General features: G+C 45.8%; 2 protein-coding genes across 9 annotated transcripts in view; one reads left to right on the forward strand and one right to left on the reverse strand.

The window, feature by feature from the left end:
• Positions 1-26,201, reverse strand: part of LOC127668937 (zinc finger protein 709-like) — a 71,254-nt gene that overhangs the window by 11,187 nt on the left and 33,866 nt on the right. Inside the window, exons 1-2 of one of the 7 annotated variants that reach the window (XM_052162821.1) lie at positions 2,152-2,262; positions 27-126 (exon numbers count right to left, since the gene is read on the reverse strand). The exons of 3 other annotated variants lie outside the window; for them this stretch is intronic. The gene's annotated coding sequence lies outside the window, so the exon portion shown is untranslated. Of the gene's footprint in view, positions 1-26; positions 127-1,792; positions 1,948-2,151; positions 2,263-26,201 lie in introns of those variants that run through there. 3 more of the 7 variants (XM_052162823.1, XM_052162825.1, XM_052162827.1) reach the window with 3 other exon arrangements.
• On the forward strand, positions 10,488-22,320 carry LOC127668936 (zinc finger protein 709-like). Of its 2 annotated transcripts, XM_052162820.1 has the most exons (5): positions 10,488-10,620; positions 12,948-13,033; positions 13,400-13,526; positions 13,723-13,783; positions 18,769-22,320. In XM_052162820.1, the coding sequence occupies exons 3-5, from the start codon at positions 13,493-13,495 to the stop codon at positions 19,994-19,996; spliced, it is 1,323 nt and encodes a 440-aa protein (XP_052018780.1). In that variant the 5' UTR covers positions 10,488-10,620; positions 12,948-13,033; positions 13,400-13,492; the 3' UTR covers positions 19,997-22,320. The 2 variants fall into 2 exon arrangements, with proteins under 2 accessions (XP_052018780.1, XP_052018779.1); XM_052162819.1 differs by lacking the exon at positions 12,948-13,033.

Genomic DNA, 26,201 nt, shown 5'->3' on the forward strand with positions numbered 1-26,201 from the left:
TATGCTGGGTGTGGTGTTGCACATACCCGAAAGGCAGAGTCCAGCAGACTGCTGTGAGTTCCAGGCCACACTGGTCTACAAAGTTGCAGAGTTCTAGGTCAGACAGGTCACACAGTGAAACTTTGTCTAAAAAAGACAAAATAAGGGTTCGAAGGAGAAGCCTGCAGACATTAACAACAACTTTCTTTTTTTATTATGTTTTTTTATTATATATATATTTTTTAATTATGTATTTTACACGTATGGGTGCTTTGCTCCCACCACATTCGTGAAGGCCAGAAGAGGGCTTCAGCTCTCCTCAGGCTGAAGTTACAGATGGGTGTAAGCCACCATGTGGTCACTGGAAATCGATCTACAAGAGCAGCAGTGCTCTTAACCACTAAGGCAGCTCTCCAGCCTCACACTACAATCACCAGTGAAAGCAACGAACCTAACAAAAGGAACAACTGTGGGACTCCAGATGTGAAGTGTTGAAGGGCAGTTTGTTGTGTCCTGTCCCAAGTTACTCCATGTTGTGAAAAAAAAAAAAAAAACAGTGGCTTTCCAGGCAATGCCTTGCCCTGAGTGGCTCCATTTGACTCCATTTTGAAGGAAGAAGATGACTGCAGCCCTTCGGTAGGTGCACAAACAATACAATCTGTTCACCCAGACAGCACAGATGCTAAGGCTTGTTCCTGAGAACAGACAGGGAGCCACTCTCTAAGTTTATCAGGGTGAGTTGAGACAAAACTGCACGTGAGAGTATTACAATGCTATCAGGAAAACCAGGGAAGGGCAAAACTCCCTCTCCTGGCCTCTTAAAGTGATAGACACCTACCAGCACTAGGATGTCTGGCCCCCAAGCCAACCTATCATCTGATAACTGGCACAAAAATCAAGAAAGGACAAGCAGGGACTCTTGTCCCTGAGGTGTCAATTCAACCAGGCTCACCCTTAACTCCGCCTAGTCAACTGCCCTGCCCTCCTCTTATTCCCTACCTAGACCTGGACCTGAGCCCACAGTCGCCCACCCGCCCTCAGAGCCTGGTTCTGCCTTCTACCTAGGACTAACTAAAAGCATGGCTCCCTCCCTGTGACACAGTTGTTTTGAGTTCCTTATCAGTACAAGCTCTACTTACATTTCTCTCAGCCTACTTCTAAGCCTTTTCCTTTACCTGTATTCATTTTATAAACTAGATATATGCATAAATACACTGTGTGCTTTGACATGAGAATTAATATTAACAATTAAGACTAGAATAAAACCCACATTAGCCTTGTCCTAATTACAAAAGGAAGTGAGGTCATCTGGCTAATGGCTGCCATCAAAACCTTTTAAACTTACTGTTATTCAAAAGCATTCTGATACTTTGGGGAGATACAAATGTGTCATCTATATTTCTAGCATAATATGCTCATGATAGGAACTCTCAATAATGTCAGTTCTCAGTTGAAACTAGAAGCTCAACATACTTCCAATTAAAAAAATCCTAAAATAAAGTAACAGGAAATGAAGAAAAGAAACAGAATGGTGAACACAAGAGTCGACTACAACGCTTCCTGACTAACAGTTCTCAGCGAACCTCAGTACTCAAAACAATGAACTATTTGAGGGAGGAAAAATTAACAAACCCACAAAAGCATAAGCAGAAATAAAAACAAAAATGCAATCAAGGGATGTCTGACAGAAGAACAAAATAAATTCAATGAGACAAGTCATCCTTCCTAGAGCTGTTTCTAAACGTCTTTGCAAACAAACTCACTGGACTTCACAAATGTCTCAAAATTAACCTAAAGAGGATCCCATACTTACATGTGGAATGCAAAGTTCAGAACTTCTCGAGGGCAACACAAAAGAACCTAGACATCCTTAGTCTAGCAAGCAGCCCTCAGTGCAACGCTGAAACCAGGACGTGCGCGCCAGCCCTGATCGTGACGTCATCCGTGTGCTGGCTTCCCGCCCCCCCTCCCGCCTGCGGGGGGGGGGGGTCCCGCTCTGCGCAGACGCGGAAGAGGATCAGAGAAGAAGTACCTACGGGCCGCAGGCGGAGGCCCAGGTCGCAGTCCCTCTGTCCCTGCGCCCACTACCCCAACCCCGGGGAGGACTCACAGCCCCAGCTCCCGCGTCTCAGCCGGCCGCGACCCCGTCAGAGGACAGCGGCCCTCGCTCACCTTGACACGGCTCCGAGCTCACCCGCGCTCCCCCCACAGCTCCGAGCAGTGGCTCCCACGACGGCCTTCCTCAGCCTTGATTAAGAACCTAAGGCTAGCATGGCGGCCGAAAAGAACCCGCCCCCCCACCTCCTAGAAGCTTCTGATTGGACAGCCTGCCTGAAGCTCCTGATTGGCTAGAACTGTTTTGCGTGGGCTGAATGACAGGAGTGGCTCCTCTAGACCTTCCTCAGGCTATGAGCCTAGTACTCACTGTTTAGTGTTGTGGTGGCCAGCAGGTGTCAACATAGGTCCATGGCTCTTGCGTACCTCTAGGTGTGTCCTACTGAATTCCAGGACCCTGGCCAGTGAAAATAGTTGACAGTGTCAAGCCAGTTTTGTGACTGACATACATAGGGACAAGTCAGATGAAAGAACCAAACTAGTGTTCTGTGAAGCCAGCTCAGGAGGGCACTGTGCCATAGCTTCCCCAGAGTGCTTTTGTTGAAAGTCTTGCTGTGTAGTGTACAAAAGCCTCAAACTCTTAATCCTCTTGCCTACTAAGTACTGAGATCAAAGGCCCTGAGCCAATATGCCTAAAGCCATCATTTTTTTCTTAAACAGTCATTAGAGAACTTGTAACTTTCTAGACTTTCCTCTGGTACTCTTCTCCTTTACATGTAAAACTGAAGGGAAAAGAATTGAGAGTATGTAATTAAAGGGCTAGCAAATGTGACATGAGATGGCTTGTCGTTTAAGAGTACTACCTGCTCTTCCAAAGGACCCAGGTTCATTCACAGGGCCCACAAAGAGGCTCACAATCTTCTGTAACTCCAGCTCTAAGGAATCCAACACCTTTTGGCCTCCGTGGGCACCAAGCATACATAGCAGACAAACATTCGGACAAATCACGAATACACATAAAATAAAACAATGTTTTAAGTATGTCATTGAATAGCTTGTAATTGTAAAGAAAGTGGCTCAGTTGCCTAGAATGCAGGAAACCTTAGGTTCAACCCTCAAACCACATAAACTAACAAAGATGGTATTTGTCTATAAGCCCCCACCAGTGATGAAGATCAGAGAGTTCATATTTCACATATTTGCATCAGGCCCTGCAGTTCTTGAACTCTCCTGGGGTTCCCTCAGAGTCAGGGCCACACCAATACCACCAAAGTCCAACTGTGTAAACCAATGAGCTTTACTGGGCTTACTTACAGGAGCAGAAATGACTGAAAGACAGCTGCATCTCCAAAGCCCACCCCAGCACAGGTGACAGCTCACAGTTCAGGGAGCCTGGGGCGCTCTGCACAGTCTGCAGGCGGCTCAGGAGGTTTCTAACAGGTAGCACGCCACTGCTGTCTTGCTAAATGGACACGCTTCCGCAGTGCCTTCTGCATGTTCATGCTTATATACAGGCCTTAGCGCTTCTGTCAGCCTCCGCCAGAGCTGTGCTCCCCTGCAGCAGTCAGCCGTCAAGGTGGAGACGGCTCAGCCCTAAAGGAGACCTCTAGATCAACCTCCTACCCGCAAGGCTCAGAAAACATCATGGAAGGCGGCCTAAGGGGGGTGATGAGGAGGACTGCGGTGAGGGTCACGGGCAGAGCCTGGTGAGTGCTACGGTGAACCCACTGCAGCTGTGGTCAGTGCACACAATCAAGCCGACTGATCAGTCAGCATTTCAACAAGCAGTATCAACTGGACCACAAGAGACAATGAAAAGGGCAGAACATGAGCTGGGAGAGGGACATGATGTGGTGCCTGGAGGATTGTGGGAGACGGGAGTTGGAGGAAGATACAAACGAAATACATTGAAAGTCTGGGTAAATCAGTCGACCCTGGAAACATTGAAGACATGGGAAATATTAGCTTCTCAGCCAACGAAATGTTGCTTGTGCCTCTTTTAGTTAACGTCTGCCTTTTGTAATCAAGATTTCTAGGCTATCAACAGATGAAGTCATAGAAAAAGAAAGCAAATTTTTTTGATACAGAGTTATTAATAGTGATTGAGAATGAACCATTTCTATTTCCACCACCATCAGCCTGATGACTGAAGAAAAGTACCATACAATGGACACCAATTCAGAATATATACAGCCTTCCAGAGGCCCTTGGTACCACTTCAGTCTATCCCTACCTGATGATTGTTCTGCATTTTTAAAGATGTGTTTTTAAAACATAAAGTGTGTGTGTGTGTGTGTGTGTGTGTGAGAGAGAGAGAGAGAGAGAGAGAGAGAGAGAGAGAGAGAGAGCAGACATGAGAGCCATGTCTGTGGGTAGTTTCAGAGACCAGAAGAAGCAGTCAGATTTCTCTGAAGCTGGAGTTACAGGTAGTTTCTAGCATCCCAGTATGGGTACAGGAACCTGAATTTGGGTCCCCTGGAAGATCGGCAGGTTCTACTAACTAAACCAATTCTTCCAGCCCCTTCAGAGGAATTTGAAAGAGCTTAGACTATCGAGGTAGGAAAGCCTGCAGTGCTGGCAGCAGAGCTTAGCGGGCAGCTCTGGTGGGAATTTGATGGACCAGAAAGCACAAAGCGGTGTGAGCTTTGTAACCAATGAGGTTTCATGAAATGGCTTAGGAAAGGTCAGACTGTCCTGACCCTGCACCTCCTCCTGTCAGGGACCACATTTGCCTGCAAACAAAAGGCTTCTCACTTCTTTTAATGAAGTGTTTTCTACTGCAAAAGCTCTACTTGCCTGCGGATAAAGGGTCCCGGAGTGTACAAATGATTCCTCTGGAGGAAAGAAGGGCCCGTATGATGTTTTACAAGATCAAAGGTTACATTTTATAAACCCCCTCAGTCTACATTTGATATTATAGCAGCCTTTTTGTACAGAGCCATATTGGGACAGTCATGCACTTGGTCAGAGTTTGACTTTGGTCAAGGTTAACTTCTCCCAGATAGCCAGGATCCTGCTCCACCTAGGGCCGAGTGCTCGAAGTAAAGGTTAAGTTCATTGTTCCTCCAGGTCTAGGAATTCCTGAATTAAGCAGGTGACCCACCCAGCTGCCGGAGCAGTCAAGACGAGGACCTCCAAGAGAAGCTAGACAACTTCCACCGGAACTCAGCCTGGAGTCTGGGGGGAAGGGTTTGCCCAAACTGTTAAAAGTTTCTGGCTTTGATCAGTGAATATTGTCTTAGCCATACTTCTTTTCGCCCCTTTTCCCCATTTATCCCTCAGCTTCTGTTCCAGAAACCCACTTCGTAATAGCTGCAGGCAGCTATGGAACCCAACACCTTTTGATTTTAAAACCCTAACCTACTTTGATTTGGCACCAAGAGTCTTCTCCCAGGCATAAATCTGCTCCTGTTGAGCTGGCTAGAGCACTTGTTATACCCTTTGTTGGCTTAATAAAGCTTGATGATCTGCAACTCTGGCCCGTGGATTATTTTAGTTCTTTATCAAGAACTGAAGTAGGAATCATTCTGTAACATGGAACACCCTGAAGGGACAACATCTTGCTACATTCTGCCTGTGCAGGAGAATCTGAGTGGTACTGAATCTTAAAAGTATCGCACACATTTGTTTGGTGGAAGAAATGCCCAGGCAAGCTGGCATTCTGTGGCCTTGTCAGTACTCACTGCTCTTGTCAGATTTCACAGTGAGAAAGCACCGATGAGAGCAGGAGGACATGACAGCCTGTGCCATTTGGGGAAGGTGTTGTACTTTGAATATGCTTGGCCCTGGGAAGTGGCACTGTTAGACCCTGAGGCCTTATTGCAGGAGGTGTGGCTTTGTTAGAGGAAGAATGTCACTGTGGAGGCGGGGCTTTGAGGTAATACATATGCTCAGACTCTGCCCAGTGTGAGACAGACAGTCTTTCCTGGCTGCAGTCAGAGGAACTCTCAGCTCCTTCTCCAGCACTACATCTGCCTGGACGCCGCCATGCTTCCTGCCATGATGATAATGGACTGAACCTCTGAAACTGTAAGCCAGCCCCGATTAAATGCTTGTAAGTGTTTCCTTGGTTATGGCGTCTCTTCAAAGCAATGGAAAGCCTATCTAGACCAGAAGGGTCAGTCTGAGGTCGCAGGCACAGCAGCTGCCAAGACAGCAGTATTGTCAAGGAGGTGGCACCACTAAAAGAAACCCAGGGTTTTTGGGGTTTTTCTTTTTTCTTTTTCTTCTTTTCTTTTCTTTCTTTCTTTCTTTCTTTCTTTCTTTCTTTCTTTTCTTTTCTTTTCTTTTCTTTTTTTTTTTTTTTGCATTAGGACAATAGGAAGGATACCCTGAACACCAGACTCTACCCAATAACAGCTTTTAAAAATATAATTTCTCATGAAAGGATAGCCTCAACAGAAACCGATATTGTAAAAGTTGAGCCAGATGGCGAGGTTTTATCTCCAGCTGACACTGGAACTTAACAACATCATCATCAGAGTCCTGGGCTTGTAGGCATTCAAGATACCAAAGTAATAGTCTTACACCAAGTTTCCAGAGAGGGCCTTAGGTCAGGCAATGAGATTCACAATTTCCTCCCTCGTGAAAGGGAGGGAATGTCCCAAAGGGAGTCCCGAACAAGCCACTGAGTGACGCTGTGAAGGTGAAACCTAACTTTCAATAATGTCCTCATGATGTTGGATATGTAAGGGCTGTGGAAAGAGACAGACCTAGAGTGAATCTGTCCCGAATGAGAAGCTGTGTGAACTGTGGGCAACAGACTTGGGGGAGTAGCAATGCCCAAGGCCGTTAGCTTACAGACAAGCTCCAGACACAGGATTGGAACTAGTTGACTGGAAGTTTTCTTTGTGTTTGTTTGTTTGCTTGCTTGTTTGTTTTAGAGGGGTGTGTGTGTGTGTGCTTTGGGGGGTTGTGGTTTGCTTTGTCTTGTTTTGGGGGGCGGTTTCTTTTGGCTTTTTGAGACGGGGTTTCTCTGTCCTGGAACTTGTTCTGTAAACCAGGCTGGCCTCGAACTCACAGAGTTCCGCCTGCCTCTGCCTCCCAAGTGCTGGGATTAAAAGGCGTGCACCACCACCACCACCACCACCAGGGTTTTCATTGTTGGTTTGGTCCTATCTTTCCTCTCCATGTTCTTAGTCTCTTCATTTTGGAATAGGAATGTGTACTATGTGACACTGAAACACTGAAACATGTCATTTGTTTTGATATTATAGAGGCTGGAGAGTTGGCAATTAAGAGTTCCTGTTGTACCAGAGGAGGGGCTGTCCCTGAGCCTGCTGCCTGCTGCCTGCCTGCTGCCTGCTGCCTGCTGCCTGCCTGCTGCCTGCTGCCTGCCTCCTGCCAGCTGCCTGCCTGCCTGCTGCCTGCTGCCTGCTGCCTGCTGCCTGCTGCCTGCCTGCCTGCTGCCTGCTGCCTGCTGCCTGCCTGCCTGCTGCCTGCTGCCTGCCTGCCTGCTGCCTGCTGCCTGCCTGCCTGCTGCCTGCCTGCCTGCTGCCTGCTGCCTGCTGCCTGCTGCCTGCCTGCCTGCTGCCTGCTGCCTGCCTGCCTGCTGCCTGCCTGCCTGCTGCCTGCTGCCTGCTGCCTGCTGCCTGCCTGCCTGCTGCCTGCTGCCTGCCTGCTGTCTGCTACCTGCCTGCTGCCTGCTGCCTGCTGCCTGTCTGCTGTCTGCTGTCTGCTGTCTGCTGTCTGCTACCTGCCTGCCTGCTGCCTGCTGCCTGCTGCCTGCTGCCTGCCTGCTGTCTGCTGCCTGCCTGCCTGCTGCCTGCCTGCCAGCCTCTCTGCTGACCCCATGACTTAAATGGACAGCCTCGTCTGGCCTCAGTGGGAGAGGATGTGCCTAGTCTAGCAGCAACTTCATGTTGGGGGTTGCTACCTGCTGCCTGCTGCTGCTGCTTGGCCATCTGCTGCTCTAACCCTCTGAAATCGTAAGTCCCAAATAAACACTTTTCTTCTAAAAGTTGCCTTGGTCCCACTGTCTTCCCAACAACAGAAAAGTAACTAAGATAGATGTTGATTCATGAAAGCTACTAACTCATTACCAGCCCTCAGGGATTAGCCCTATCGGAAAGGGCCTGAAGACCATGGGCTGGCCTTGATGTGGAAGAGCACAGTAAAGAAACAGTACATGTGAGAGCAAGAGGAATGGAGCCTTACGGGAAACAAGAGGCTTCTCTTTAAATCTGCAAAGGAAACATGAATCCTGCACACATCTTTAATCTAAGCACTGTGAAGTCAGAGACAGAAGGGTATCTGTGAGTTCTATGCTAGCCAGGGCTAAAGTAAGACCCTTAGTGTCTTAGTCAGGGTTTCTATTTCTGCACAAACATCATGACCAAGAAACAAGTTGGGGAGGAAAGGGTTTATTGAGCTTACACTTCCACACTGTTGTTCATCACTAACGAAGTCAGGACTGGAACTCAAGCAGGTCAGGAAGCAGGAGCTGATGCAGAGACCATGGGAGGATGTTACTGGCTTGCTTCCCCTGGCTTGCTCAGCCTGCTCTCATATAGAACCCAAGAGCACCAGCCCAGGGATGGTACCACTCACAAGGGGCTTGTATGAACCCCCTTGATCACCAACCGAGAAAATGCCCCACAGCTGGATCTCATGGAGGCACTTCCCCAACTGAAGCTCCTTTCTCTGTGACGACTCCAGCCTGTGTCACGTTGACACACAAAACCAGGCAGTACACTTAGTTTGCCTTCTATTGCTGTGCTAAACATCAGGACCAAAAGCAACGTGGGGAGGAAAGGGTTTCTTTCAGCTCACACCTACCATCATCCATCACAGAGCGAAGTTAGGGAAGACATTTAAGGCAGGAACCTGCAAGCAGGAGCCGAAGCACAGGCAGTGGAGACGCAGCTGCTTCCTTAGAGAACACAGGACCACGTGCCCGGGGCACCACCACCTCAGGGAGCTGGGCACACCAGTCGTTGATCCAGAAAATGCCCTGAGACCTTCTTCACAGATTACAGTAGGTTGTGTCAAGTGGACAAAAATGTAACCAAGACAGACCCTACTTGGAAAAAGAAAAGAAGAAGGAAAAAAAACCAAACGAAAGGAATAGTTTAAAGCTAAGATTAAGGGAGTATCCCCTCTCAATAAGAGGGGTTACAAAGGGAACTTTAACATTCCCCCCCAAAAAAGAAATATTTGATTTTTGTATATTAAGGAAATATTGACTTTTGTGTGTCAGCCATTTCAGTACCATGAAGTGGAAACTTAAGGGTTCTTTGGAGAGTCAGTTGTTTTGGTTGGGGTTTTCCTGGGGCAACAGGAAGGAGTGTTTCCTGAAGCAGATGTAAGTGAAAGAGTGTTCTGGTAAAGCAAGCACGGGAAAAGACGTGATGAAAGATTCTTGCTAACAACACTCGGATTTTCACCTTACATTGTGTAGTTGAGCTGCATTTGTTGGTACTCCATCTAGAGAAATGCACCAATAAACCAAAAACAAACAAAACACCCTGGTGGCTTCTTGCCACTTCTGCGGACTTGGGCTGACTGGCAGAGTGGTGTCAGCTGGGACAGACACACAGAGGACGCATGACGTCTGGAGAGGGTATAGAAAGGACTCCACGAAGAGTGCCGGAGGCTGAGCTAGGCTGGTAGAGCCAGCTGCGCATCAGTTGTTGAGTTGTTGGTCTGGCATCTCCACTCATCTTCACGGAGAGAAGCACACCCGGACACTCCTGCTGGCACTCCTGCTGGCTGGGCCCTTCTGCTGCCGAGGAGGCTGAGGCATGGCCGTCTCTGCTAGGTAGTGCCACCGCTGCTGATTCCTGTTTCTATTCCGACTCTATCAAACAGGACTGTCGGCGTATCTGTGAAGTGTTTTCGAGTGGATCGAGCTGCTGCTGTTGATGACCCGTGAACTGAACTGCAGATTTCTAGACAACACAGATGGGAGTTGGTTCAAAGAGCCATTTTTAAACAGGTCCACTTCCCCTAGATCCTTTCTTTTTCACTACCTCTGGAGGGTGTTCTGGTCTCTAACAATGACCAGAGTTCATACAACTTCGGCTGGCCCAGATTTTACAATGTAGACCAGGCTGACCTAGAACTCACAGAGATCTGCCTTTCTCTGCCACCAGAATGAGTGCTGGGATTAAGGGGGCTTGCACCATCGAGCCCCACTTGACAGTCCACTATCAAAATCATTGGCTTCCCTGAGTAAAAATCCAGGGCCAAGGAGTATATCAGACTCAAGGTTCAATACCAATTCTAGGTCTGAGGCAAGAAATCACTACACTGGACGTTGAGTTGATAAATGCACTGTGGACCAAGGGCCCAAGACGAATACGAACTATGCTTTGAGATCACCAAATACTAAAACACCCCTCAAGAATCAGGTGGGTCTGGCTTTTATGCAAATCTCTCTGAGCGTCCAGCTCCTAGCCAATCAGGGCCTCCAGACAAGTCATCCAATCAGGAACGCCAGGGAGCGGTGCGAGGCGGGCTCCTTCCTCAATCCCGCTGTACATTCCGCTGGGAAGCAGCGGGAGTCGCAGCCGGTGCGACTCCTTTGCAGCAGCCACCGCTGCTCAGAGCTGAGCGGAGCTCGATCGAGCTCAGAGCTGCGGCATGGTGAGCGCGGGGCCTCTGTCCCCAGACCGGGAAGAGCGGCCGGCTGAGCTGGGGGAGCCGGGGTGGTGGGTCCTCCCTGGGACTGGGGGAGGGGTGGTCCGGCGTCTAGGAAAGTTCGGCTTCGAGCCCCGGGTAGGTAACTGGAAGGTTTGCGGCTGGCCGGAGGGGAGACGAGGAGCCCAGGACACCAGCGTGGGCGGGGTCGCTCCGTGCCTGAGCTAGTCTGCCCGCAGTTCCTACCCACGTTTTTCTGTGCGAGCTGTGACAGCTTACAGCTAAGGTCGCACTCAGTTGAAACCCTGCATGCTGGCTTCAGGGTAAGCCTGCAGCTGTCGGAGGAGAGGGGCCACCCTGGGCTGCCCCAGGACAAGGGAGGAGAAACGCGAAGCAGGACTCGCGAGTGTGTGGAGTGGAGGACCCCTGCGGTGCGCTGCAGCCCACTTTCGCTCTCTCGCCTGCAGAAATCAGCCTTGTTTATTGGTGTGTGTGTGTGTGTCCCGATGTGTATGTGTGTCCCGATGTGTGTGTGTGTGTGTGTGTGTGTGTGTGTGTACAGTGAGGCAGGTGTGCAGTCACAGTACAACTTTATGGAATGAGTGCTCTCTTGCGATTAACGGATTGAACTCAGGTTGTCTTACCAACTGGGCCATATCACAGAGCCTAGCATAGTTTTTTCTTTTCTTAAAAAAAAATAAAAATTACCCCCTTCCCACCCCCCAATCTGGGAGTTAAATGCAACAGCTTTGCATAGCATGCTGGGTAAGTGCTCTGTTACTCCTTAGGCCTATCTGCAGCCTTGATGATAATTGCTTTTAAGTTACTTTTGAAATTGTGAATCACGAATCTCTGCTTTGCTCTTTCCCGGGGCTGTTCCCATATTCTAACTTCCTTACAATTCCTTGAATTTCCGCAGCAATTTTCAGTCTGGCGAGGTTGGCCACTTAGGTGGTGTGATCCTGAGGGTTTAAAGGCTCTTGCCATCAAGTGAGCATGCCGGAAGAGAATGGTTTTCCTTTTACTTAAACTTGCATTCTTGCCGAGCTGGTTGGAGTCGCCATTCATCCCAGCATTCTGGAGACAGAAGCAGGTAGATCTCTATAAGGTCTAGGTCAGCCAAGTCTGTGTAGTGAGTTCAGGCAAGTCAGGATTACACAGTGAGAACCCATCTCAAAGAAAGAAAAAACAAAACATTTAGATTCTTGCTTCCTCAGAATCCCTCAGTGGGCTGCAGCTTTTGCTGCCAAGCACTAAGACCTGGGGTTAATCCTTATAAGCCACTTGGTAGGAGAGAATCCAGAATCACAGGATTTCTTTGAACTCCTGTTCCTTCACCTCATGCATGCATCGTGACATGCACACAGAAAGGAATGTTTTTTAAAAAATCTGATTTTTAAACAAGCCTTGCACTTTTAAAACCACAGCTTTCTTATTTAAATCTGTTGGATTTAAATTCATGCATATACTTTTTGGGTGAGAACTTAAATGGATGCTTTTCTAACTATATTTTCAAGTATTTTATCTTGCGTGTATAGAAGTGTGATTGAGTTTGTATGCTCTGCTCCTTGACATTAAGGCAGTGTGCACTTTCCCATCTTGCTTGGTCCCATGTTGGGCGTAGTACTAGTATACCTGTCCTAGGCCCTGTTTTGGTGTGATGTATCTTTAACTCCTTTAAGCAAAATCACCATTTCAAAGTATTTTTGGAGTCCAAGATTCATCATTTTGCCATAAGGGGTAAGGTTAAGAACCATCCCTCAAGTCAGGTGCATGCCATTAATCCCAGCACTCTGGAGACAGAGGCAGGCAAATCTCTGTTCGATGACAGCCTGGTCTACAGAGCTAGTTCTATGACAACCAAGGTGGCACAGAGAAACCTGTCTCAAATGACTAAAAAAAAAGAGAGAGAGAGAAGATGGCAAGGAGGAGGAGAGAAGAAGGGGAGAAAGAAAGAATGAACCATTCCCTTTGTAGAATCAAGTCAAATGTTTCTATTTATTTTCAAGATGCAAGTTAAACTTGAACTAGAGATTTCCCTCCATCACCTGATATCTAAAGTTAAGAGTGTGTCCCACCACATCTGATGTACATAGTAGCTTATAGTTCTGATTCTAGGAAATAGTGGTGTGTTTGTGTAGACTCAGTTGTTTGTTTGAGACAGAGTCTCTCACTGTGTAGCTCTGGTTGGCCTGGAATTAGCCATGTAGACCAGGCTGGTCTCAGATTTGCAGAGATCTGCCTGCTTCCGCCTTCCTAGTGCAAGGATTAAAGGTGTATGCCACCGTGCACAGCCTAGATTCCTTTCACTTATAACTTCTTCTGTTTGTCAGGTTCATTACCTCAGTGGTTGGTTCTGTTGATGTGTCTGTGAGAAGTCAAGTGCTTGACCTATCACTGTTTCATCATTATCAAGGAAGTGAGTGTATTTCTATACCAGTAGTTTCCATCTCTTCACATATATTTATTATGCACACATATATTTGCTCATTCTTCCATTGTACAGCTTGTGCTTAATTATTATTTATTTATGTGTGTTTGTGTTATACTCAAGAAAATCAGAAAGGTGTCAGCTCTGTTAGCACTGTTGCAGATGGGGGTGGGGGGGGGAAGGGACTGGGGCAGAGCAGCAGCACAACCTGTGTGTCCTGAGCCCAGTGATGAGAGAGAGCCGCTCCTTCCGCATCCCTCAGTGATGCCTGATGACTTCTGTGTGGTGGAGGACATGTGTGCATCCCACAGAGTGGGACGGACCTGTTGTCAGTCAAGTGTGTGCCATGTTTAGGCCTCAGTGAGCTTTGAGGATGTGGCTGTGCGCTTCACCCAGGACGAGTGGGCCTTGCTGGATTCTTCCCAGAAGAGTCTGTACAGAGATGTGATGCTGGAGACCTGCAGGAGCCTCGCTGCGATAGGTAAGGATATTCTCCTGCCTTCCCTCTGTAAATTAGGGAGCAAGAGTTTCATGGCATGGATTCTCTTCTGGGATTGGGGCTATCGAAAGGCAGATTATGTTATATAAATCAGGCAGGGTTTTAATGTAAACCAACTCAAGAAATTAATATTTTATGAATTTCTAATTTATCCTAAATCTATTGGGACTCCTTTTAGGACACAAATTGGAAGACCAGAACTTTGAAGATCATTATATAAATCCTGGGAGAAATCTGAGGTAATGTACATGCAGAGGTAGAATCAACAGGCTTTAATTACTTTTTTTTTTTTGTTTACAGTTCAGTCATTACCCGCCTCCTAGTCCACCCTCCCACAGTTCCTCATCCCATTTCTCTCCACCACCACTCCCTCAGGCCCATCTTCAAGAGGATGTCCCTACCCCACCCCACCCTACCCCACCAGACCTCCCCACTCCCTGGGGCCGCAAGTCTCTCTAGGGTTAGGCATGGCTTCTCCCAGTGAGGTCAGACCAAACAGTCCTCTGCTGTATAGATTTGGGGGGGAGGGGAGGGAGCTCGTGTATGCTACCTGATTGGTGGCTCAGTGGTAGAGATCTCAGGGGTCCAGGTTAGTTGAGACTGATGTTCTCCCTATGCTGTTGCCCTCCTCTTCAACTTTTTCAGCCTTTCCTAATTCAGTCACAGGGGTCCTCAACTTCAGTCCATGGGTTGGGTGTAAGCATCTGTTTCTGTCTCAGTCAGCTGTTTGTTGGGCCTCTCGGAGGGCAGCCATGCTAGGCTCCTGTCTGTAAGCACACCACAGCACCAGTAATAGTTTCAGGCCTTGGAGCCTCACCTTGAGTTGGATCCCAAGTTGGGCCAGTCACTGGGCCTCCTTTCCTTCAGTCTCTTCTCCTTTTTGCCCCTGCAGTTCTTTTAGACAGGAACAATTCTGGGTCAGAGTTTTTGACTGTGGGATGGCAACCCTATCCCTCCACTTGAGGCCCTGTCTTTTTACTGGAGGTGGAATCTACAAGTTCCCTCTCCCCTCTGTTGGGCTATTCACCTAGTCTCTCCCCTTTGAGTCCTGAGCCTCTTTCACCTCCCAGGTCTCTGGTACTTTGTAAAGGGTCCCCGCACCTCTCACCCACTGAGATTGCTTATTTCCATTCATTCTGCTGGCCCTCAGGGCTTCCCTCCTGTTCCACCTCCCCCACCCTCCCTTCCCCAGTACATGTTCCTCCTTCCCCCTGTCTTCTCTCACACCCAGGCTCCTCCCTTTTTCTGCCTCCCATGATTGCTTTCTACTTTCTCACAAGCGGTATTGAGGTATCCTCACTTGGGCCTTCTGCTTGTTAACCTTCTTGAGTTCTGTAGATTGTATCCTAGTATTCTGCATTTTTTTGGCTAATATCTACTTGTTACAAGAAATATTTTTAAAAGGCCGACAGGCTTCCCTCACTACTGCCAGCAACTCTGCTCCATGTCCCACTGGCTCTGTCTCTAACTAAACCCCTCCCCCAGCCCCCCAGCGACCAATTGCTGCGTTCCCAGCTCAGGTTTGCTTGTCTCTAGAGCTGCTAGTTCCTTCTCAACCATAAACCCCTGTAATCGGCAGTTCCAGTAACCCAGTAAAACAAAACTCTAGAAGCTTATAATTAACAAATCAGATTTATATATTAATACATTCTCAATTCACAAGATGCCTACACAACAATTTCAGAACCAATTGATAATGATATGAGCTGCCCACCTAGATCAGACAGGTTATACCAATCATTCTATCCCTCTATGATATTCATAACTACCTGTAGCTATTTAAAACCACTCAGGATCAGGATCTTCCTGTCTGTCTGCCTCCATCTTGGTTTCTCCTCCTCTCCTGAGATGCTCTCTGTCTCTGTAACTCTTCATTTGCCTCCCTTTCCCCTGTCCAATCACAGGCCTCCTTCTGCACTAATATTTTAATGTAATTGGACAAAGAAAATCCTGCCACATATACTTATTAGTGAGCACAATTCTCTTGGTTGGTTTTTCCTTTGAATATGAAGTGCCATTCCCCATTGCGCTTGATAACTTTTGGTTGAAAGTCTATTTTATTGGATATTAGGATGGCAACATCCACTTGTTTCTTGGGACCATTTGCTTGGAAGACTTTTTTCCAACCTTTTCTCTGAGGTCGTGTCTATCTTTGTTATTGAGATGTGTTTCTTGTATGTAGCCAAATCCTGCTTGCATGTCCAGCTTATTAGCTTATGTCGTTCTATTGTGAAATTGAGTCCTTTGATACTGAGAGATATTAAAGCCAGATGATTGTTATTTCTTGTTATGTTTGTTGTTGTAGGTAGTATTATGTGTATGTGATTCCTTTTGATTTTGTTGTTAATGACTAATTTTTTCTTTTTCCTTTGGTGTAGGTACCCTCCTTGTGTTGGAGTTTTTCTTCTAGAATCCTCTGTAAACCTGGATTGGTAGATAGATATTGTTTAAGTTTGGTTTTGTCGTGGCATATTTGTTTTCTCCATCTATGTTGATTGAGAATTTTGCAGGGTATAGTAGCACGGTCTGGCATTTGTGTTCCCCTTGTGTCTGCATGACCTCTGTCCAAGCTCTTCTGGCTTTTAAGGTCTCTGTTGAGAAATCTGGTTTAATTCTGATAGGTCTGCCTTTATATGTTACTTGGCCTTTTCCCCTTACAACTTTAAATATTCTTTGTTCTGTGCATTTAGTGTTTTGATTATTATGTGATGAGAGGATTTTCTTTTCTGGTCTAATTCACTTAGTGTTCCATAGGCTTCTTGTATATTTATGGCCATCTCTTTCTTGAGGTTAGAAACATTTTCTTCTATGATTTTGTTAAGACTTTTTCAGGTCCTTTAAGCTGGGAATCTCCGAGCTCTTCTTTTCCTGTTATTCTTAAGTTTGGTCTTTCATTGTGTCCTCAATTTCCTGGATGTTTTGGGTTAGGAATTTTTTATGTTTTGTATTTTCTTTGACCATTGTGTCAATATCTTTGAAGGTATCTTCTGTGCTTGAGATTCTTCTATCTCTTGTATTCTGTTGTTGATGCTTGCATCTGTAGCTCCTGGCCTCTTGCCTAGGTTTTTCCATCTCCAGGTTTGACTCCGTTTGTGATTTCTTTATTGATTCTACTTCCATTTTTAGATCTTAGACTGCTTTGTTCAATTCCTTCACCTGTTTGATTGTGTTTTCCTGTATTTAGTTGTGGGATTTATTTGTTTCCTCTTTAAGGGCTTCTACCTATTTACCTTTGTTTTCCTGTATTTCTTTCAGTGAGTTATTTATATCCTTCTTAAAGGATATAAAGAAAGGATTTTAGATCAGCATCCTGGTTTTCAGGTGTGTTGGTGCATCCAGGGCTTGCTGTGGTAGGAGAACTGGGTTCTGTGCCAAAGTATATTGGCTTCTGTTCCTTAAGTTGTTGCGCTTGCCTCTCATCATCTGGTTATCTGTGGTGTTAACTGGCTTGGGTGTCTCTGTCTAGAGCCTACCTCCTGGGTCTCTGGGTTGCTTCAGGTCTCCTGGGGACCTGTGGCCCTGACTGTAGCAGATCTCCTTTGAGGCCTTCTGACTGTGGGGTCTTCAGAAGGGCATGCATACCAATGATCTGTTGCCCTGGGTGCAGCAGATCTCCTGTGAGGCCTTCAGACTGTGGGGTCTGTTGCTCTGGGTGTAGCAGATCTCCTGTGAGGCCTTCAGACTGTGGGGTCTGTTGCTCTGGGTGTAGCAGATCTCCTAGGAGGCCTTCCGACTGTGGTGTCTTTAAAGGGGCAGGCAAGCTGATGATCTGCCCCAGCAGAAGGTACAGGCTGGAAGAGAGGTAGAGTTTGAGCAGAGGGGGTGAGTCCCAAGTACACTGGGCTCCTCATGGGGTTCCCAACTGCTGTGGTTATTTGAGAGGATTCCTTGCCTGTTGCCTAGGGTGCAGCAGATCTCCTGGGAGGCCTTCAGACTGTGGCGTCTTCAGAGGGGCAGACAAGCTGATGATCTGGCTCAGTGGGAGGAACAGGACAGAAGGATTTGAAGGATCTTTTTAAACATAAACATTTACTGAGAGTGGAAAGGCTTTTTTTGCTCCAGCTTTCCTCCTGGCTGCTAGTATATTGCTCAACTCTTCCGACTTTGTGTTGTTGGAGTGGATGGGTCTACCCATCCTCCTCATAATGAATCTGAGTGCTTTCCTGTCCATGGAAACCTCGAGCAGTTCTGTGAAGAGAGCCCCACCTCTCCCGATCGTCTCCCACATGAGCTTGGTGTGTTTGGTGCCAGCTCTACTTCAGCTTGCCCTTGTCACTTTGCTTTTCTCACTTTGTAGTTCATGGCTGCCAACTTGGGTTCAGGAACTCTGGCTAAGGGTGGTGAGGGAATAAAGAAGGAACAGACACACATTCAACAAAGCTGTGATCAGGTAGGGTTCTCTAGCAGCTGCTACCAACACTGCAACCTACAACCTTGGTGTCTGTCAGTTATAGCACAGGGAGGGGTCGGCTAGTCTGGGTAGGAGAGCTCTGTAGGTGGACGGTCTCAGGCTGTAAATATCTGGGAGGAAGAAGCTGCAGTTGCTAGTCTTCATACATACCAATCAGTTTTGTTCATACACACTCGGTCTCAGTCTCCCAAAGAAAGCTTTGCCATTCCTCTTAAGTGTGTGTCATGAGTAATGGCTTTGCCAATTTACCATGGGCCATTTAGTCTTAGAGTCCTCAACAGGTCTGCCATGTCAAAATACACATCTCCTCAGGACTTTACTCACACAGGGCTTCCTCCATTCCATACACATGTTTGCAGGGTTTGAAGAATTCTGTTGTTCTTCAGTGGTGACCATGACAGAAGTCTTTATAGGAATTTTGATGTGCTGTGAGATTTAACAAAGAACCAAACTAAACAAATAGGCACAGTGTGAATTTTTTCATTTGAGTATATTTGATCAAAACAACAGTAATAGATACTAAAATGTAAGTGTGCTGATGAGTGTTACAAGAGCATTTCACTTGGGGATTTTCTAGGGACTTGAACTAATGAATATCACTTTTTTGATCCAAGCTCTATCAAAGCCAACATATAGGACATCAGTCCATTTAGCTTCTGATCACTCAGCACTGACAAAAGGCATAACCTTGGTCTGAGTTTTGGAACTCTGTGTAACCTAGACCTAATAAAAAGTCATTGGTTTTAAAAAAAAAAAAAAAACTGTTACTAAATTGCTTATCTTGTTTTGTTGTGATTTATGTCTCCTTTACAGAAGTCACATGTTTCAGACCTTCTGTGACAATGAAGGTGGTGATCAAGATGGAGAAAACTTAACTTGTAAACCAAATCTCAGTATGAACATGAGACGTTCCCCTGGGCTAACCCTATGGGATCACAGTGTGTGGGGAAAGGCTTCCCTGAGTCATTCATCCTCTAGGCATATCATACCTCACTCTCAGTGTAATGCACATGAGCAGGAGAAATATGTGACCAAGCAGTATAACTCTGATTCCCTGAGAACCTTCCAGCAGTACATGAGAACTCATGTTGTGAACGGGCCGTGTGAATGTGAGGTATGCTTAAAGTACTTTGGCTTTCCAGGTACATTAGAAATACATCAGGAAACTCATAGTGGAAACAATCCCTATCAAAACAGAGAATGTGGAAAGACCTCTGTGGATATTAGTTCACTATGTGCACATGGAGAAACTCATGCTGTAGGAAAACGTTATGAGTGTAACCAATGTGGGAAAGCTCTGAGCTCCTACAGTTCACTTCGAAGACATGAAAGAATCCATACTGAGAAAAAACCATACAAGTGCAAACAGTGCGGGAAAGCCTTTCGATACCATAGTTATCTTCACTTACATGAAAGAATCCACACTGGCGAGAAACCCTATGAATGTAAACGATGTGGGAAAGCCTTTATATTTCCTGGTGCCTTGCAGGTACATGAAAAGATTCATACGGGAGAAAAACGTCATGAATGTAAACACTGTGGTAAAGCCTTTAGACGGCACAGTGATCTTCAAGTACATGAAAAAATTCATACAGGGGAAAAGCCCTATGTGTGTAAACAGTGTGGTAGAGCTTTTAGACTTAACAGCCATCGTCAGAGACATGAACAAACCCACACTGAAGACAGACCCTTTATATGTAAACAGTGTGGCAGATCTTTTGAATGTTACAGTAATCTTGAGTTACATGAAAAAATTCATACTGGAGATAGACCTTTTGTTTGTACAGAATGTGGCAAAGCTTTTGGATGTTACAGTAACCTACAATTACATGAAAAAATTCATACTGGAGACAGACCCTTTGTATGTAAAGAATGTGGTAAAGCCTTCATATGTCACGGTCATCTTCAGAGGCATGAAACAACTCACACTGGAGAGAAACCCTATGGATGTAAACAGTGTGGGAAAGCCTTCAGTCGTAACAGTCATCTTCAGAGACATGGAAGAACTCACATGCAAATGTCTACATGCCCCAGAAAATGATTCCACCAAAGCCCAGCCAGGCAAACCAATGGTTGTGTTGGGATTATTTCTAGGACTATGGACAATTTACAGGCAGATGCATCTCTCCGGAGATCTCTGCAAAGCTTGCAGGTAGCTCATCTGACAGGAAAGTCTCTCAGCAATTGTTTACTGCTTTTGTAACCTTGGAGAAAGGCCTTGTAAATCTTTTAAGGCTTAGTTTTTCTGCAGTTTATTGGTTGTTTACATCCCAAGTCTCCAGCCTCCCCATCTCAATTTAAAGGAAATTGTTAGCAGTCCATCTTGCTGTTACATTTTGTAATGTTTTTGAACCCTAGTGGGATGGTATAATCAGCCAGCTATGGCTAAGCATTGAGATCCTCTACCACAAGCCTTACTTAGCAGCTTCACCAGTGGCTCTGTGCTCTTAGGCACCAAGGTCTTACCATCTAGTTTCGGCATGAAACCAGAAGCAGTGACAGTAACCTTTATGTAGTCTGTGGTACCTCAGGGGCCTCCTTGGCCAACAAATTAAAGCAGATATCCTCTCCCTGGCACTGGGATTTATTCAGCAACCTCTAGGAGTGCCCTCCCCATACAGAATGCCTTCATTACATAAACAGTTTATCTATCTAGCCACAGATTTATAAGTCAGGTGGCTGTGTGATTGCACCTGGCTGTGGTGGGACTGGGTCTGGGCATCGGTGTTCATGGCTGTTCTTGTCTCCACACTTGTGTTGGCACCAACACATCAGGCTGAGTTGGGTGGGACCTTTATGCATGGAAATGCTTGTAAGAGGCCTGTGGCAGTGTCCACACAGGTGAGAGCTTATTTACATTCCTCAGTGATCCATATACACACCATTTAGTGTCCCAGTCCTTCATGGAGCAAGATGACTTCCCATCATAACATCAGTTAAGGCCACGATCAAGAACAGGCCTAATATGGTGACCCTTTTGCTTTTTGGCTAGGCTATAAAGCTACCGTAGGAGAAAACTCTACTGCTTAGAAGTGCTGTCTTCTTACCGCTGAGTGTGCCTATTGCTGGGAGTGTGCTTGCTGCTGCCATAGTCCTCCAGATACATCCTCTGGCCTCCCAACGTGCACACAATAGCAGTAACTCTTAAGAATTTTCCAGGTCTTTACTGCCAGATTGAGAGGGCTCAGGCATCCACTTTCATAGACTGAACAGCTGCTGGTCAGTCCATCATACACACAGCCACCATTGGACTAACCAGCCCCACTCTGTAAGCTCTCCTACTGAATCCCCTTTCATTACACACATGCAGACTATTCACCTCTCTATGCAGTCCTTTGTAAATGAGCTTTGGTACAGAAAGGGCTGTAAAGAAACAGAGTTGGTGGTTAGTGATGTAGTTCTTTTGGCACAATTCTTCTGAGCATGTGCAAACATCTGGATGGGGTCCTATGGACCAAACATACCAGGTAGAAATAAATGCCCTTAAGGAAAAGAAATTTTTAAGTGCTTGTTACAAAAAGACTTAAACCGCAAACTGGTTTAGTTTTATTGGAAAACAAAAGTCTCCAGAACTGTTCATCTATTTTTCTTGCATTTTATGTATGGCTTGCAGTCATTGCTGTTGCATCAGGATCCTATTAAAGTTAACATGTTTGCTATTTATTTATTTATTTAGAGGCAGAGTCCCACTTGTTAGCCCGAGCTGGCCTCACATTCACAGATTTGCTTGCCTCTACTTCCCAAGTGCTAATCCTAAAGGCTTGTGCCACCCTACCTGGCTGTTTTCTAACGTTAAAAAAAAGAGAAAATAGAAAAATTCAAATAAGAATATAAAAGAGCCAGTAATAGATAAATATCTTTGGTAGGATATTAAAGAGAAAAATGCTTTTTAGATTTAAAAAAAATGGAATGTCGGGCCTACATGGTGGAATTTTGTTACAGTTATTATCCTGGATAGCATTCACTTCCTGCACAGGCTACAAGCTAACTCTTGCTACAACTCAAGAGTTAACTAAGAATAGAATCTCAGCTGAGGAATTCCCTAAATCAGATTGACCTGTGGGCATGTCAGTGGGAGATTATCTTGATTGTTGATGTAGGAAGGTCCAGTCCACAGTGAGCAGAACTGTTCCCTAGGCAAGTATTCCTGATGCTAGTTCAGCACTGGCCTGCCTTCTTACCAGCAAGCAGCACCCTCCGGAGTTCTTGCTGCACTTTATTGGCTGTGGAGTGAGTTCTTGAGCCAGAGGTAATAATATGTGGTATAGCAAAACTTAAAGGCTTGCCTTCAATTCCTGCCTTGTATTCCATCAGTGATGGACGGTTACATGAAGCTATAAGCCAAATAAACTCTTCTCCCCTGGAGTTTCTTTTAAGATGTTTTATCACCACAACAGAAATGAAAAATACCTTTCTCCATGTTGTATGGGATTGCTTTGATCCTTGTTATGGTGTGTTTGGGCTTTGTGGGATGGATGATAGGATATGCAACCAAAAACAAAGCTCTCTTAAGTAAGTGTATCATTATGAACAGTATCAGGGTGGTCATCTACTTGGTATTCAATGGCATGTCTTCCTATAAGTAAGGGCTTATCCCCCAACATGGATTAAAGAACTGGGATATGGTCAAGCATGCCTTAATCCCAACACTTGGGAAAAAGCGTTCTGTGAGGTCCAGGTCTACCTGGTCTATGTTGTGAGTTCCAGGAAAGCCAAGACCTGTGTCAAAAAAAAAAAAAAAAAAAAAAAAAAGAAAGAAAAATGAAAAGAATATTTAAGTCTCTGAGCTTATTTATGTGATAGAAACTTAAATAGGATTAGTATCCATTGCATAGTTTGCTGGTTAGTTTTATGTCAACTTGACACAAGCTACAATCACATGGAAAGAGAAATTCTAAACTACAAAAAAAAAAAAAAAGCCCTAAAATATATGAGGCAAGCCTATAGGGGTTTTCTTACCAAGTAATTGGTGTGGGAGAACACATTGTGGGTGGTTCCACAGCTGAACTGATATCCCTGGATGCTATAAGAAAGCAGACTGAGGAAGTCATGGTAGAGCAAGACAGTAAGCAGCACCCTCCATGGCCTCTGTATTAGTTCCTGCCTCCAAGCTCCTGCCTGACTTAACTCCTATTCTGACTTGTTTTCATAATGGAGTATGATATGAAAGCTCTTCCCCAATTTCCTTTTCTTATATTAGGCAGGATGCAAAGAAAAAATGTGCAAATTAGATCTCGGATAAAAAGTCCTTCCTCCAATCAAGAAAAGTGGTTGTCATGGAGAGCGTGGGAGTGAGAAAGAAGGCAACAAGTTTAAGCTAGAAAAGATACAGCTAAAGAGAAAGGGCAAGGCCATTCGCCCTGCAGTTGGAGACATCTAAATGTGGCCTCATAAGAGCCCGTGATAGGGAGTGCTCTGTCAAGGACTTGAATTTTTATAGACGTTCATTTATTGCTTTTTTTGTATGAGCGTTTTTGCCTGTCTGTCTGTATATGTACTACATGCATGCCTAGTACCTATGGAAGCCAGAAATGAGTATCAGATTCCCTGGAACTGGAGTTAAAGATGGTTGTAAAACACGATGTGAGGCATGGGAACCAAACTCTGGGTTGTAGACAAGAACAGCAAGTGCTCTTAACCACTGGTAAAGACTTAAACAGTGAAGGGACTGGTCACAACATGCTTTCATAAAACTGGGTTATGGGGATAGATGACATCCAGTGTGTGCTGGGGGTGTGCTGAAACAGTACTGTAACCACGTGTCAACTTGAGGAAATATGACAGAAGTCTGCCCTTATAGGCCATCTCTTGGAACTGTAACTACAGTTCCAGGAGACATTGTCATTAAGGACACTTGGTCATCACCAGATGGGATCCCACTGACTATTAGGAATTGGCAGACAGTAGAGGAAGGATGGGAGTTTAACTTAAGAGACTTAGCCTGAGAGACCCAGGGTCTGCTGAACCCAATGGAGCTGTGATAATGAGTTAAAAGAATGATCCAGCATAGACCTTAGGGAAGGATTGGGGTTCTAGTGTTTTTTTTTTCTGAAGCCCAGAGTTAGACAAGACCTTTATGAGGTAGAAGCACTGGTCAATCTTTTTTTTTTTAAATATTTTTATTGGTTATTTTATTTATTTACATTTCAAATGTAATCCCCCTTCCTGGTTTCCCCTCTGCAAATCCCCTAACCCACCCCCCTGCCCCCTGCTTCTATGAGGGTACTCCCCTACCCACCTACTCCCACCTTACCACCCTAGCATTTCCCTACACTGGGGCATTGAGCCTCCACAGAACCAAGGACCTCTCCTCCCACTAATGCCTGATACATATGCAGCTGGAGCCATGGGTCCCTCTTTGGTTGGTGGTTTAGTCCCTGGGAATTCTGGGGGATCTGGTTGGTTGATATTGTTCTTCCTGTGAGGCTACAATCCCCTTCAGCTCCTTCAGTCCTTCCCCTAACTCTGCCATTGGGGCCCCCATGCTCAGTTCAATGGTTGGCTGTGAGAATCTGCATCTGTATTGGTCAGGCTCTGGCAGAGCCTCTTAGGGCACAGCTGTACTAGGCTTTTGCCAGCAAGTGCTTCTTGGCATCAGCACTGGCCAATCTTATAATAGACACAAAATATATGTGGCACTAAGAAAGCACAAGAATAAGGTCTGTGGGTAGGACTTACAAAGCTAATGTGGCAAGGCTGAGTCAATACAGTTCCTAGGGAAAAAGCAAGATGCTCAGTAATGTTCAAGTGAGCTTGAAGAAGACTTTAAAGCCTAAGCAACAGCTCAGAAAAGAAACAAAATAATACAAATGAAAAAGACAGAGCTTGACCTAGGTGTGAGCAGTTATCCCCTAGAGGATAGGACATAAAGTGTGCTTGGGCGGATAGGGGTCACACAGCCTGGGCTGCTGGAAAGGCAAGGGGCACACTTCTAGCCTGCAGCCTGTCAAAGTCAAGGAGTCTGGTTCGGCGAGCCTAGCAGGCTGGATTGAAGACTTGGGCCTCGACCAGTACAAGTAACGCAACCTATCCCTGTCCCAAACTGTCAGGGATGGGGAGATAAATTTGGCTTTATGAGATGATCATGAGATTAGAGGGGCGAGAGGTTTAATGTGATTTGAATGAAAAAATGTTCCCTTGGGCTCCTTCATTTCAATACTTGGCCCTCATATGAGAGCAGACATTGAAGTAAAACCCAGATGAATGACCAGTGGTAGTGAGGGCAGGGTGTAGGTATCTATGTCTTGTATTTGTGTCTTCCCTCTGCTCCATGCTGTAGACCAATTGTATCCAAATGCGATGACGGGTAATAGCTATTAAAGTGTGAGCCAAAATGAACCCTTCTCCCTTAAGTTGCTTCTTGTAGGTCTTTTATCACAGTAGTAAAAAGAGAGAGAAGGATACAGAAACATATTTTTTTGCACATTCAGAAATGCCCATCACCTCTTCTCACCAATTTTGCAATCAGGCTCCTCCCAACTCCCTATTCATCAAGCCAAAATACTCAGTAGTCAGCAGCAGCCTCACCCAGGTCAGGCTCAGTGACTGACCGGCCACATAACCAAGCTCATCCGTCACATCTGCCACCATGGTCTTTTTGTCCATGGGACCACTGTGCTATGACAAATACCTGTACACACCTCAGTCTGTGATCATCCAACTGGTCAGTAGCCCTAATAAAACTGTAGGATAGGGTACACAAGCCAAATTTCTACCCGCTGTGAAATTTTCCCTTCATTGTTGTCTTTCAGAGTTGCCCCCCACCCCAGAAAGGGGATGGAATGATGCAGCTGTCCATTTCTGGGTGATAGTTTAGCAAACAGAACCATCTGCAAACAACTCATAGTTCTCGTCTTCAAAAGTCCAGGGTGATCGAGTCTATACTGAAAAGCCAAAGAAACCAGAGTCTGAATGACTAGACCATCATTTCAGAAGACCAACTGGTTGGAGATGAGGTGGAAGACTGCTGATCCGTAGCATTAAGCTGCCGCTTTCTCAAGCATCTGGTCATCAGAGTCAAGAGAAACTTAACCCAGCTCCTGATTCTGCCCCTTTCCGGTTTGTGTTATGAGGCTGCACAGCCTCTAGTATTATGGATCCATATTCTGGAGTCCTTGAAGGGACAGCTTTTGGGTTATTCTGTAAGTTATTGAGATAGAAGGTGTTTCATGGCCAGAGACTCCTTCCACTTCACAAGTTGCCACATGGCTGGGCATTGTGGAGCAAGCCTTTATTTTAGCCTCAGC

The sequence above is a fragment of the Apodemus sylvaticus genome, chromosome 18, assembly GCF_947179515.1.
Source record: "Apodemus sylvaticus chromosome 18, mApoSyl1.1, whole genome shotgun sequence".
In the NCBI taxonomy this organism is placed as follows: Eukaryota; Metazoa; Chordata; class Mammalia; order Rodentia; family Muridae; genus Apodemus; species Apodemus sylvaticus.

Bases quoted from the DNA above. Each gene is read 5' to 3' on its own strand.
- LOC127668936 (XM_052162819.1), top strand. The intron at 13,527-13,722 runs GTAAGGATATTC...GACTCCTTTTAG, and splicing joins CAGGAGCCTCGCTGCGATAG to GACACAAATTGGAAGACCAG. The intron at 13,784-18,768 runs GTAATGTACATG...TCTCCTTTACAG, and splicing joins AATCCTGGGAGAAATCTGAG to AAGTCACATGTTTCAGACCT.